At 36.8% G+C, this 15,243-nt stretch overlaps 1 protein-coding gene across 5 annotated transcripts in view; it reads right to left on the reverse strand.

The window, feature by feature from the left end:
• Positions 1–15,243, reverse strand: part of Sass6 (SAS-6 centriolar assembly protein) — a 30,743-nt gene that overhangs the window by 3,175 nt on the left and 12,325 nt on the right. For all 5 annotated transcript variants that reach the window (XR_011368805.1, XR_011368806.1, XM_070007808.1 and 2 more), the window contains exons 8-15: positions 14,496–14,687; positions 9,285–9,479; positions 9,096–9,185; positions 8,840–9,019; positions 8,375–8,456; positions 5,924–6,060; positions 4,172–4,300; positions 2,328–2,410 (exon numbers count right to left, since the gene is read on the reverse strand). Coding sequence is in view for 3 of the 5 variants with exons in the window: in XM_070007808.1 (XP_069863909.1) it covers positions 2,328–2,410; positions 4,172–4,300; positions 5,924–6,060; positions 8,375–8,456; positions 8,840–9,019; positions 9,096–9,185; positions 9,285–9,479; positions 14,496–14,687 (1,088 nt within the window). In the remaining 2 variants the exon portion in view is untranslated. The remainder of the gene's footprint in view (positions 1–2,327; positions 2,411–4,171; positions 4,301–5,923; positions 6,061–8,374; positions 8,457–8,839; positions 9,020–9,095; positions 9,186–9,284; positions 9,480–14,495; positions 14,688–15,243) is intronic.

The following is a 15,243-nucleotide window of genomic DNA, read 5'->3' on the forward strand; positions in this document are numbered from 1 at the left end:
ATTTTGTGTGAAGACATGAGTCTAATCCCCAAAATATGTCTGTATATATAAATATCAAAAAACAAAACCTTCTGGTTTCAAGCATTTCAGGCAAAGATACTAATCCACAGGACATACAAGAAAGCATACACGGGGCGGGTGTCACTTAGTGGCAGCGCAACTGCCAATATGCATGAAGGTCCCAGGGTTTGAGCTCCAGCACTGTCTACCCCATAAAAAGAAAACTCGTAAGCTATGTGAAAGCTTGACTTCAGATCATATTCACTGGCTTATGAAAATAATTTAGCTGCATATAACCAAATATAAACTAAAAAAGGGCTGGAATAAGGATTATTAAGAGAAGTTAAAAAATTTGAATATTATAAAACTTTAAATAGCACATAAATGACAATATACTACCTATGTACATGTGTACATGCCTTGAGAATATCCTAAATTCTGTCATTTCTACCTCATTTAAAATGAAGGGTTTTTTTTGACAAAGGTGTCAGCTCACTCTGGCCTCAAATTTGTGATCCTTCTACAACAGCATACCAACTACTAGGATTACAGACATTTTTCATTAAATTGGTGAATATTTCTTTGCTCCTTAACCAAAGCTCTTAAAATTCTTATAATGTTTTAAAGCATTATCAAATTAGGAATTCTGGTTAGATGAATTCAAATGTGGGACTTCAAAAAATAAATGGCTATTTCTGTATTCTATCCCTTTCTACTTAGTATGCATTCATTACTTTCTAAAACTGTACAGTTATCAATTTCCCTCGTATTACACTTGGAATAAGAACTTAAAGCTGGGTACTGGTGGCGTGGCTCACATCTGTAATCCTAGCTACTTAGGAGGCTGAGATCTGAGGATCACAGTTTGAAGCCAGCCAGGACAGGCAAGTCCGTGAGCCTTTTATCTCCAATTAACCAACAGAAAACCGGAAGTGATGATGTGGCTCAAAAAGAGAGAGCGGTAGCTGTGAGCAAAAAAAGCTCAAGGACAGCACCTAGGCCCTGAGTTCAAGCCCCATGATCAACTCATAAAAAACAAATATTCAAAGTCAACTGAAGCAGGAAATTTCTCAAAACTTTATCTCTAATTAACCAGCAAAAAGGCTATGCTAAGGCACGGTTCAATTAGAAGAGTACTAGAGAACAAATGTCAGAGGATCTTGCAACACACACACACTAGAAGAGTACTAGAGAACAAATGTCAGAAGATCTTGCAAAACACACACACACACACACACACACACACACACACACACACAAGTCCTATTTTTCTGTAAAAAATCTCTTAAAAGAGGTCTTGGTTTCTGTGATACATTGATACATAAGCATTATCGTATTCTATAATATGAATTATAGGTACTCTGCCTTATGATCATCTTGAGCATCTGTAAAGTTAAATATAGTAAATGTCCTCAAAAAGTTCTGATCCTTTCCTAGCAAAGAAGTTCACAAACCATTTTAACTCTTGCAACTGGCAATTTTAGAACACTTAATGAATAAATTTAGAGAGCTGAGATAAAAGAAAAACTGCTGTCTGGAGCTATATTTGTAATTTATTTTACAATGTAAGGGAATGGTGCTGCTCATGATGAGTTAGCAGGAAGGTCTTAAGACCATTGAATTTTAAGTGAATAAAGATTTAAATTAAACTTGAAGACCCCCAACGAGGGATGGATTGATTAGTCACAGACACTAACTTAACTAACTTTAAAATAAATAAATATTGTTGCTGGGTGATGGTGTCTTACACCTTTAACCCAGTTGCTCAGGAGAATTAAGATTTAAAGCCATAATGAGATGCTTAGCCAGAAATTAGGCTGTAGACCAAGTGGTAGAACACTAGCGTTGGGAGAAAAAGCTCAGAGACAGCACCCAGATTGAATTTAAGCCCAGGATCAGCATAAAAAAAAATTCAAAATTTAAAAACAAAATAAAAACTTAAGACTCTGAACAGGTAGAACAAAAGTCACAAATTGGCATTAAATTTTGTAGTATCTGGACAACAATTTTACAAGCCTTTTCTACTCGTATTTACTATATAAATCGGTGAGAGATGGATGTCTATCTAGGCATCCAAGAAACACTACAAAGCGAAGCCTCTAGCTATGTAAGAGAAACTCTCATGATAAAACTTACTGTATTTCTAAAGGGATCCCATAGTTTAAAAATACATACATGAAACCACTTTTTTATAGCTAAAAGCAATTCAGACTAAGTTTTCATCCTACAATATCCCAAATAGAGACACAACTCCTTTCAAGTACTGGTAAGAATTCATTATGACTAACAAACTACCAACATTAAATTTTATGTCAATAAATACTTACTTTTCCTTATCTGTTGAGCCGGGCATGGTACCAGTTGTTCCTGACTGAGCATCTGGTTTTGTAAACTGCAAGTTAAACTGAACCTGTGAAGAAGAAAACGCCTCATATAACTGAAGTGGAACAGAGACAGGAGGTTATATTTTCATTCCATTAAATCTAGATCCTAAAAATAGAGATTTTTGCCTACATTTTACACCACAAGCATATTCTACTGAGACTTCATAGAATGAATCCTATTTCTTATTAAACAAAATTCCTGTCCAAACACCAACACATTCAAACAAGTATCCACTACCACAATAATGCATTCACCTCATGCATTCTGAGAATTCCCTGTCGAAGAACTTTCAAGACTATAATTTTCTCTTTTAGTTAAGAATGCTAGATCTTTGAGTTTGGATTTTGAAATAAATTTATTTATCTATGCACAATTAAATATCAGCACCTAACATACTTTATTGAAAGCAGTAAGTCTTTTTTGACTAGGAAGGTATAAATGGATCCTATTTTAAAAATCTATAAACACAAATCACTTTACCAGCATATCAAGCAAAATGACTACTTTCATATAAAGAAGGTATGAGAAAATGACTATCCATTTTTAGTACATGTCATAATAAAATAGACCAACATTAGTTTAATTTTATAAAATTTTAAATTAGGAAGATATCTAGCTCTGTGTTACAATATAGACTCCCCCAATAAAAGGCTTCTTTCAAGTGGTCTTTTCTTGCCTACTTTTGATCTTTATCATTAGTAGAGCCAGCAGAGTTAGTCACATGAGGAGGACATGTGAACAATTTCCAAGATTCAAAAGCAGAGAGACAAAGACTTTCGTAAAAAGCCCTTGCAAGGGCACACCTTTGTAACAAGACTGAACTATTCCTTGAGTAGAAAGTACTTTACATGCACTCTAGTAAAGCTAAAGAGAAAGAAGAATCCTCACAAGGTAAAGCACAAGGTGCTACTCTAAATAAAAATAAGAAAATCCAGAAATTAATATTGTACATAATTTATAAACTGTCCAAAACTACTAGAGATGGCAGTAAGTAGGACAATGTAAGTCATACCTGGAAGAAAGGTATGAACAGGGTGAACAGTATAAGTATAAGGCAAGAGAGAGAAAATGGAAGTATATTATTTTAAGGTTTTTGTTATATTTAGGAAGTAGTATATTTGAACAGTTTATGGTAAGACAAAAATGTGTTATAAGCCTAAGAAAACACAAAGAAAGTACAATCCAGATATTTGTTTTCTAACAAAATAAAATCCACAATTAATTGGAAAGAAGGCAGGCAAAAACAAAAGTGATAAAGAATAGATGAGACATACAGAAAATAGATAGCAAAATGATATAGCTCACTATATACAAAAAAAACCTATTAAGTATTAGAAGTCTTGCCTGCCTAGCATGTTCAAGGCCTTGGGTTCTATCCACAATACCACTAAGAAAGAAAAAAAGAAGAATAAAAACCTATTTGAGAATTTGCTATAAACCTGGGAGACAGACCTTTAAGTTCTGGCAATAAAATCCAAATATCTTACCACATGTAATACAAGAGTATTATGTTATCAGTAATCCTAGATTTGCAGATTGAAATAGATGAGTGAATAAAAATGGAAGAGAAGAGGAGAAATAAGGAGTTTAGGCAGACTAATACCTAGATTTTTATGAACTGCAGTGACTAAAGAAACGCATCTATTTCTTACAATATTATATACTAGATATTTAGTAACTTACTCATCTAATACACTACCCATTAATCAGACAATAAATGAACTTTGAAAGGGTAAAAAATACTAGGAAGTTTCTACATTCTTCCACAATTTGTTAATTTGGCTACCTTTGGTCCTGAAATTGGGTGGATGGTGTTTTTGGTAGCTATGGGATGAGGAAAGGTATTCTGGAATGCAAATGCAGAGGAGACAGGATAACCAATACCACAGCCAGGATAATTCAGTCTACTATCAACCTAAAAATTCAAACACAAAAATAAGAATGAGACATAATTCTAAATAGCATTTGTTGTTCCATTAGCAAAAACACATGCTAGTAATAGTTAAGAGCAGTATCTCTCGGGGCTGGGAAGGTGGCTCAGTGATAGAGCACTTGCCTTGCATGCATGAGGCCCTGGGTTCGATTCCTCAGTACCACATAAGCAGAAAAAAAAAGCTGGAAGTGGCGCTGTGGCTCACAATAACCAGAGTCATAAAAAGTTGATTTGAAACATGAGTCTTTTTTTTTTTATCCAAGACTGAGCTTGAACTCAATACTTGTGGAGCTTTCACTCATTGGCTAGCTCTCTACCAATTGAAACACGCTTCCAACCCCTTGAAACATAAATCTTGAGATGTAATTGCATATACCAGCAGTTGCACAACACATCCTCCACACAGATAGTTATATCAGTCAGTTGAGTCTAGTCATTTTTTTCAAGTTTGTAATTCAGCATCAGGTGTTTCTTTTTCTTTTTTGAGTTTAGCACGTATTACTGCTTACTGAAATAGATTAAAAATTTAGTTAGGGCTGGGCACTGGTGGCTCACATCTGTAACCCTAGCTACTCAGAAGGCTGAGATTTGAGGATCACAGTTCCAAGCCAGCCTGGGAAGAAAAGTCCATGGAACTCTTATCACCAGTTAACCACCAGAAGACTCGAAGTGCAGTCGTGGCTAAAATTGGTAGAGCACTAGCCTTAAGCAAAAATGCTCAACATCACCCAGGCCCTGAGTTCAAGCCCTACAACCAAAGGGGAAAAAATTCAATTAGGAAGTTGAATTTTACCTCTACAATTCCTGATAGCCAAAAGTATCCGTTATTTTTAACAGAAGAACCCACGACTTCCCTTTGTGTACCAGTCAAATTCCTAGCACCAGCTGAGCACGCCATGTATAGGTATAAGGAGCTGTTCTTGGTTGCTCTTGTGATTGTGGTAGTGAGGAACTGAACTCAGGGCCTCAAACAAGCATTCTACCACTTGAATTGTGCCCTCAAGTCCTTTGGGCCTCATTCTGTTTTCCGTTTTCAGTTTGCCCTCCTGTCTCTGAGTCCCAAGTAGCTGGAATTACAGACATATCCTACCTACCACAATCAGCAGGAACTTCCTTTCCTATTTCTCCTATTCCTTATAAGTAAAAAGCAAACGATCTTGTTATGGAAACTAGAAAGCATCTGTCTTAGTTTCGTTCTGTTTCTAGAGCCAACAGAACATGCTACCAGAGCTTAATTCCCTTCTTTGTAATTTTGCTGATGGATTTCAGCTTAGGGCTTTTCCATTATAATTCCAACCTTGAATCTAAACCCTGAATCTTGAAAATCATTTTGAAAAATATTCAATGCTTTTCTATTTTCTTCAGCCTATTTGACACTACTAGAGTACAAATTTCAACACAATGAAAAATATTCTAAAGCAGTGTGCCCTTGAAAAGGAGACTTTTTGTTAAAATCAAATATGCCCATGACCCACTACCAAGGGCTTCAGTGCTAAGTAACTGTAGAACTTCAGTCTGTATTAGTATTATTAAGCTTCAAAGCAATCTTTGCTTTCATTATAGAAAATTGACTAGCATCCTTCACATTTTTAGCTTAAATCTTACCACATTCACATTAGGGGAAATTCCACTTCTGATTGTGCTGCTGCTGGCATGTGCAGATGGAGTGGTGGAAGGTCCTGATACATCTGGCTTTCTCACTAGCTGATTTTCATTTAGCTCTTTATTTAACCATGTGATTACTTAAATAAGAGAATAAGAAACAAAGTAAATTTTATTTCACTGCTTTCATTTTTCTAATCATTTTAAGCATTTTAAAATTATACTTACTTTTTTCCCCTTTGATTTCTGAAATAGTCTCACTATGCTAAGTAGCCTAGGCTGGCCTTAACCTTATAATCTTATCTTAGCCTTCCAAGTGGTAGGATTATTCCCTACGTGCCATCTTGGTACTGGGACTTGAAATAAATGATCTGGAGCTCTTATTCATGGCTTTACCATTTGAGTCAAGCCTCTAGTCTTGGCATTTTGCTGGTTAATTGGAGATGATGTCTAACAGACTTTTTTGCCCCAGCTGGCTTCAAACCAAGATCCTCCAGGTCTCAGCTTCCAGAATAGCTAAGATTATAGGCATGAGCCACTAGTGCCTGGTAGTGTTTTGTTTTGTTTTTTTGGGTCCGGTCATGGGGCCTGAACTCTGGGCCTGGGCGCTGACCCTCAGCTCTTCAGCTCAAGGCTAGCACTCTACCACTTGAGCCACAGCTCCACTTCCAGCTTTTTTCTTTTTGCTTATGTGATGCTGAGGAATCGAACCCAGGGCCTCATGCATGCAAGGCAAGCGCTCTACCACTGAGCCACCTTCCCAGCCCTCTGGTAGTTTTTTAGTCTGGGGTTTTATTTAACTTGGGTTTTAAGTTTTTATACATTTTCAGTTATAATATAGGTTTGTCTAGATTTTATAATTAAGTATTTTTATTTTAGCAAGACACATTACTCTATCACCTCAGCAGAATATATTTTTGCTCTAGAACAATATGTTATAGTTTACCTATCTACAGTTTATCTATTTTTAAGATTGCAAGGAAAGTGCCATTTCTTTATTAAATGTTTACAAGTTCTTTTACTGTGAACACAGTCCTAGGACAAGACCCACCAAAGTATGAAACATAATTTTGTGAACAAAATAAGATAATTTGACAACTTTTCTAAGATAATATATCCAGAATGGCTATAGAAGTCATGATTCAAACTTAGGTCTGTTATAGTTTAAAGTTTCACATTTGTGTCTAATATTCAGTTACAGGAACTAACAAGATGTTAAAAGTGTAACTTATAGAAACACATGAGGAAATGTTCATCATCCCTGGTGGTGAAGGAAATGCAAATAAAGACAACCCTGAGATACCACCTTACCCCAGTCAGAATGTCCCACATCCACAAATCAGCCAACGACAAATGCTGGAGGGGATGTGGAGAACGAGGAACGCTATTACACTGCTGGTGGGAATGTACACTCATACAACCACTTTGGAAAGCAGTCTGGAGGGTCCTTAGAAAGCTAAAGATTGACCTCCCTTATGACCCAGTCATACCACTTCTAGGCATCTACCCTGAACAACAGGAACCAATATACAAGGACACGTGCACCTCCATGTTTATTGCAGCACTGTTCGCAATAGCTAGGATATGGAAACAACCTAGATGCCCCACCACAGATGAATGGATCCAAAAATTGTGGTATCTATACACAATGGAATATTATGCAGCCATTAGAAATGACAAAATAATGGCATTTGCAGGGAAATGGATGGAGCTAGAAGGAATCATGTTGAGCGAGGTAAGCCAAGAACGAAGAGACAAACAGTACATGGTCTCCCTGATAAGTGGATGATAAATCCAAAATGTTAGGTGATATGACAAAACTAACAGGACTTAAGAAACAAAGAACTCCCACTCATCTGGTTGAACCACTACCAAATATCCCCATGCTGCTGATCACATATATGGTATATAACATGTGAGCACCATTATATATTACAGACTGTGATAGACAATTTGCTCCAGGAAAGTTAGAATGAACTTGTGACTTTAAACGAGCATCATTATTCCACAATACTGTGAATTACCGGAAATTAAGTAATCACAATCAAAAAAAAAAAAAAAAAAGCTTGGGGAAGGGAGGGAGGGAGGGGATGGTAGGGGGAAAACAATGGAGGGGGTAACAATGCTCAAGAGGAAGTGTACTCATTACCTCACTCATGTAACTGTAACCCTCTGTATAGTATCTTTACAATAAAAAAAATTTAAAAAAAAAAGTGTAACTTATAAATTGTAGTCAATATTTTCAACACTGTTCATTTTAGATTACTAATGTATGATAATTTCCTTTATAGTGATAAGTCTTAAGGGCAGATGATATAATTTACTGAACTTAAGACAGCATACTTATTTATACATGAAAATACCTTGATTTACCTAAACTTGTATGAATTCAAATAAGATTTTTAGGTTGAGAATAAACTATAAACCTCATTCTAAAAAATATAACATACTTACATTTTTCATTATTTTTTAAAAGCTGCTTACTTTCTTCAAGTTTTTGAACTGTAGCTTCTAATTGTTCTTGTAATTTGCATACCTGAAATATAGAATCCTCAGAATAAGTCAAAGAAAATAAAGGTTAAAATAAAAACTGAAGGAATGTATTACTACTACTTAATAAGTGATTACTCCTGTTATTAAATGAAAATTTAAAAGAATTAATGTAATTATTCCCACAATGTAATACTTAGGTGTATGTATATATCATACTCCTATACATATGTCAGTAATCAATGTTTAAATCATATTTAACTTTCCAAACCTCTGTCAAAGGAGTTGTGTTTTATTTTAAAACACTTCATTTAAAAAGGCCAAACCTATTGTCTAATGTAAAAAACTAGAAATTTTAAAAACACATTAAGAATTCTGCTACACTCTATATGCAAAATAATCTACACAAAAAACTGAAATATTAACTACCTCTTGCTCTTTAACTCGGAGAGATTGTCCAACATCTTGTAATTCCTTCTGTTCCTTTTGTAATTTTTCCTCCTTCTCAGCCAAGAGTTTTTCTTGCTGAATAGTAACTGTATTCTTCAGTTTCAACTTACCCATTAGAGTTTTCAGATCCCCTTGTAACTTCTTAATAATCTCATTTGCCTATAAAAGAGCTTAATATGTGTATCTCTATGTAATACACTGAAATACTAATATTCTATTAAATTTTTAAACAAACCTTCAGAAGTTCTGTTGACAGTGATTTTATTGTAGCTTCAAGTTTTCCCAGCTGTACCTGATTTTTCTCACCACTTTCTTCTAAGGCCACCTGATTTTTAAAAAGACATGAATAATTTGCATATTTGTGTTTGTTTAGGGAAACAACTTGCAATGTAGTCACTGATTTATTTAGAAAAAAATTTAAGACCTTTTGTTCCTGCATTGTATCAAATGCCTCTTTTGTTCTTAAAACAAGTTGGTCTTTATCCTTGATTTCCTGCTCTAAAACTGCCACTTTTGTTTGCAGCTGATTAATATGCTTTTCTTTTTCATGGCATTCAGCATCTAGGGTAGAATTCTCTCTTCGCAAAGAGAGAACTTCTTGCTTAGTTCGTTGCAGCTCCTATGAGAAAAAAAGAAAATAGACATTATGAAAAAATTACACAAGATTGTACACTTATAATAATTAAGGTATTTAAAATATAAAAAATGTTGGGTAGGAGTGACAGAAATTACTTGCAGTCATGGAACGTTTTGAGTCAACATTGACTGAAAGCATTCTGCTCTGCTGTTACAGTTCTAGATTTTGCCGAAAAGGCAGGAGGAGATAATCTACACATATCTGAAAGCAGCTATGGTTTGGTTTTGCTAGTATATCTTTTCTTTTTTTTTTTTTTTTGTCAGATGTGGGGCTTGAACTCTGGGCCTGGGCACTGTCCCTGAGCTCTTCAGCTCAAGGCTAGTGCTCTAACACTTGAGCCACAGCGCCACTTCTGGTTTTCTGGTGGTTAATTGGAGATAAGAGTCCCATGGACTTTCCTGCCCGGGCTGGCTTTGAATCGCAATCCTCAGATTTCAGCCTCCTGAGTAGCTAGGATTGCAGGTGTGAGCCACGGGCACCTGGCACTAGTACATCTCTTAGTGAAAATTTAATGTCTAGGTGTTTCCAATCCTTAACTTGGAACTTATCCTAGGCTTCTTAAATTTCCTTCAATGAAAGCATCCTGCTCCTACCTTGGGATTCTTCATGGATTTTGCTGAGAAGGCAGCCATTTTAAATAATCGTTTCCAAGGAGTATTGGAAAGAAGTTGCTGATCCATTTTTACCATTTCTCCAAGGATGCTTTTGAAACTACATCATCATCCTTGGCTGAAATCAACCAACCTTTCAAAGCGAAAATCCAAATCCCACAGAGTAGCACTGCCTCAAAGGTGATGAAAAGGAGTATGCAATCCCTAACAATGACCTCGGAAACCCAAGATTGGGGTGATCTTTATAATTCACCATAACTTTAGTACCTGCTGGACAATGGCTACAACTGGTCAGAAGAAATACCATGGACAAATACTCTGAATCCTGTGTCCTCACAGCACTTGAAAAGTTTCTCTGTGACTGTTGATTCCTGCTTCCAGCTCCATTGCAATGCCGGAGCAGATTGTTCATTATAATGCACACTAATATTGTATTTCAATTGGTCAACACCTCAACAATGCTACAGCCACCATGGATTCACTGACCACATGAGACCCTCAAATGATGGATGATCTATCGTTACCTGGTACTGTGGCTTCTGAAATCCACTGGCACAGATAAGGTTCAGAAACCTATTTTACTTTTAAAACTCAAAGATGAATCTTTGAGTTATTTCAAAGATGAATCTTTGAGTTCCCTGAAATAGAAACAAGGCAAGAATGGGAAGGCAGGGGAACTTGAACATCAAATGACCAAGTGAAGCAGGTCTGCAGTTACTGATATATTCTGCAGTGAGTTACTCTTAAAAAAAAAAATTGGGGCTGGGAAGGTGGCTCAGTGGTAGAGCTCTTGCCTTGCATGCATGAGGCCCTGGGTTTGATTCCTCAGCACCACATACACAGAAAAAGCTGGAAGTGGGTGCTATGGCTCAAGTGGTAGAGTGCTAGCCTTGAGCTGAAGAGCTCAGAACAGTGCCCAGGCCCAGAGTTCAAGCTCCACGACCAGCAAAAAAAAAAAAAAAATTAAAAAAAGAAAAAGGGAAAAATTAAAGGGAGTGAATTTATGACTAAGTTTAAAAAAATAAGTTGAAGAATATGAGGGAAGAAATTCTCCTGCCCCCCCAGAGCCCTGAAAGATCTCTTTTTTATTCTTTAGATTGCTACAAAAACAGTGTACAAAATCAAACCCAAATACCTTTTTTTAGTTTAAGAGGAATTTAATAAGTTTGTGGGAGAATGTTCTTTTATTCTGAAATTATATTCTATTCTCTCTATATCTTCATTTTATAAGGTTTTCTTAATATTTATTTTTTATTATTATAGAGGTGATGTACAAAAGGGTTACAGTTATGTAAGCAATGAGTAACATTTCTTTTTGGATGTCACCCCTTCCTGGCTCTCTCCCAGTTTTTCCTTCCTATGCCCACCCACAAGTTGTACAGTTCATTTTCAACCTAGTGTCTAGTGAGCATTACCGCTGCATTTGTTCACCCTTTGTCCCTCCAGTTCTGTTACCACCTCCTTTCCCTCCCAAAGACAGATAAACAAGTGAAACAAAAAGAAGACAAAACAACAAAGAAAAGAAAAACTATTTTTTTGGGGGGGTTGTGGGGCCTGAACTCTGGGCCTGGGCGCTGTCCCTCAGCTCTTCAGTTCAAGGCTAGCACTCTACCACTTGAGCCACAGCGCCACTTCTGGCTTTATTTTTTCTGCTTATGTAGTGCTGAGGAACTGAACCCAGGGCCTCATGCATGCAAGGCAAGAGCTCTACCACTAAGCCACCTTCCCAGCCCCAACCTATTTTTTTTTTTAAATGATGGTTCACCCCTGCAATACTAACAACTCAGGAGGCTAAGATCTGAGGACTACAATTCAAAGCCAGACTGAGCAAGAAAGTTCTTTTTTTTTTTTTTGCTGGTCGTAGAGCTTGAACTCTAGGCCTGAGCACTGTTCCGAGCTCTTCAGCTCAAGGCTAGTGCTCTACCACTTGAGCCACAGCACCCACTTCCAGCTTTTTCTGTGTATGTGGTGCTGAGGAATCGAAACCAGGGCCTCACGCATGCAAGGCAAGCGCTCTACCACTGAGCCACCCTCACAGCCCCAGCAGGAAAGTTCTTATTTCCAAACAACTATCAAAAATTTTCTAGTGAAGCTGTGGCTCAAGTGGTAGAGTGCTAGCCTAGAGGACAAAAGCTCAGACTGAGTTTAAGTCCCTAGATGTCACTCCCCACCCCCTACAGAAGAAGAAAGTAAATAAGAATTAAAATTGTTAAATATCCTCAAAGCTAGGGTTGATGGCCCACAGCCACAGTCTGAGACAGAAGACTGCTAATTCAATGCCAGCCTGGGTGGCATAAAACCAGACCAAGTCTCAAAAAAAAAAAACCAGTCTTTACTAATCATAAGTACCTAAGACAGACATTTTTTAAAAGACATGAAGGTCTTTCTAACGGTATATGTAAATTATAAATTTGGATTGCAGTGATAAAACATATTACTAATTAATCACACCAAGTGAAACAATCTTGATTTATGAATAAATTACAACTAAACTTATAAAAATAATTTTCTATCTTCCTAAATGAGTCTAAGAGTAGCCAAGGGGGGAACCATGATCTATAGTTAAGATTTTTCTGACCTTATATGTACAAATTTTTTTTCTCAAAAAATGACTAAAACTGCTCAGTTTGTCTGACCAGACTGGGCTACCTAGCAAGACCATGTTTCAAAAACAACATAAAACATACTATATAAATGATTTTATTTACTCTTCACAAAAGTCCTTATATAAATTGCCTAGTCCTTATATAATTGCATATAGTAATAGAATAGACCTATTTTCAGATAGGGTCTTATGTGAGTCTACCAGTTTACTTCATTCATCCCACCTATACCTCCACATAGCTGAGATTACAAGACAGCACTATCATGACTGGCTTTCAGATAGGGCCTTCTCAAGCTTTTTTTGCCCAGAATGGTCTCTAGCCTAATCTTCCTAACTTCACCTTCCCAGTAGTTGGGATTGTGAATCACTAGGCCCAGCCAATCTTTCTTCTTAAATATGATACGTTAAAAAAAAAACAACCTACAAGCCGGGCACTGGTGGCTCACGCCTGTAATCCTAGCTACTCAGGAGGCTGAGATCTGAGGATTGCGGTTCAAAGCCAGCCTGGGCAGGAGAGACCGTGAGACTCCTATCTCCAATAAACCACCAGAAAACCGGAAGTGGCGCTGTAGCCCAAGTGGTGTTACGCTTCTTTGATGCATTAGGGCACAGCACAGTGTACAGTACTTGCCCAGCACATGCTACCTGATTGGGGAACCTTTTCTGCCAAGGTTATTGGATATTTATAATGTCACTCAAATCCATACAAAATGATTGATATAGGCAAACAGGCCGCAGAGAGCCAACGAGAGCCAAAGAAGAGCCAAGTAAAAGCACACGGTCAGAACTGTCATGTACCAAATGGTTTCATGGGCTGTATAAATACTGCCAAGATACTGTCAAACCTTTCTGCAGTCCACTACATCCTGGGTAAACCCCAGTTCCGCAAAAATAAATGAATGCAAGTACAACTTTTTCTGGTGCTTCAAAGAACAACGACAGGCAAATAAAAGATGGGTTCCAATCTGCAAGCTTCTAATTACTGCCTATGTGACCTTAGGCAAGTTAATCTTTCTGCATCTTAGTGGCATCATCTGTAATGAGAGGTAACAATACCTACCTTAAAGCATTGTTACAAGAATGGAATTAATCTATGTAAGCACTTATACAATGCCTACCACATAGCAAATGCTCAGCAAATACTATCTATTATTATCTAGTAGTAACACTATTTTACTGAATACTAGTTTGGTATGCTGTATAGACTGAAAGAGATAATCATTAACAGAGTACCTTCTGAGATATAAGCTATAAACACTGGGTTAATACTAAAAATACACTAAAACCCTGAGATTTGTGTCCATAAACTACTCAAGAGGCTAATTAAAAATGTTCAGTTTAGCCGGGCGCTGGTGGCTCACGCCTGTAATCCTAGCTACTCAGGAGGCTGAGATATGAGGATCGCAGTTCAAAGCCAGCCCGAGCAGGAGAGACCGTGAGACTCCTATCTCCAATAAACCACCAGAAAACCGGAAGTGGCACTGTAGCTCAAGTGGTAGAGCGCTGGCCTTGAGCTGAAGAGCTGAGGGACAGCGCCCAGGCCCAGAGTTCAAGCCCCACGACCGACAAAAAAACAAAACAAAACAAAATGTTCAGTTTGCCAATCATAATGTTGATTTTCTTTGCAATTTCTGAAATGATTATTCTATTAGCTCAAGAGATCTTTGCAGAGCATTCAGAAGACCACCCACATGTGTAATCAAACAAAGAAATTTAAATAAAGTGACCAAACTAAAACATCCTTTTCAAATTAGGATAGCAAGAAAAGTCAATATTTAATACCTCTTCAACAGCAGAAAGCTTTGCTTTAAGTTCTCTAACAGTAGAGTCTCCTTTATATTTCCTTTCAGTTAACTCTTTATTAGCTGCTTCTAAGTCAGATAATCTGCTCTGTAGCTGGTGGACGTTTTGTTGATGGAGGATTTCTAAATCTTTTTTCTGCTGTTCATGCTGCTGTTGATATTGAACCTGTGCCTGTTATAGAAAAGTCAAAAACAAATAGGAAATATCAGAGAAAAAAAAAATCACAATTTCTTCTTTATCATTTATAGATGTTCCTGTTTTCAAAAGATCTATTTACAATTATAGATTTATGAAGGAGAAAAGAAGAAAACTAAAAGTAAACTAAACACCATGATCCACTTCTCTTAAACTCACATGTAATGGTCTTCAAGTTAAGGGAATGCTATAACAGAAGAATGTACAATTAAAAACAGAAAAGCCTAAGCAAAACACAGTATATTTAGTATGAACTATTTGTGTCTAAAAAAAAGAACAAATATTTAAAACTTTAAGTTTTGCTGAAACACTATAATGTTTCTGTTTTTAACAGTGCACGCCCCTGCGTGCACACATACACACAAACACACACACACACATATATGCATACATACAAATATGTGTTTAAGGTTCAGGCTTATTCTAAATAGTTTACTGAAGATAAGAGTCTTTTCTGCCTGGGCTGGCTTCAAACTAAGTAGCTAGGATTATTGGTGGGGGCCACAAGATTCTATTTTTGAGTAGTAAGACT

This window comes from Dipodomys merriami, unplaced genomic scaffold, assembly GCF_024711535.1.
Source record: "Dipodomys merriami isolate MVZ:Mamm:240054 unplaced genomic scaffold, mDipMer1.0.p SCAF_7, whole genome shotgun sequence".
Taxonomy (NCBI): domain Eukaryota; kingdom Metazoa; phylum Chordata; class Mammalia; order Rodentia; family Heteromyidae; genus Dipodomys; species Dipodomys merriami.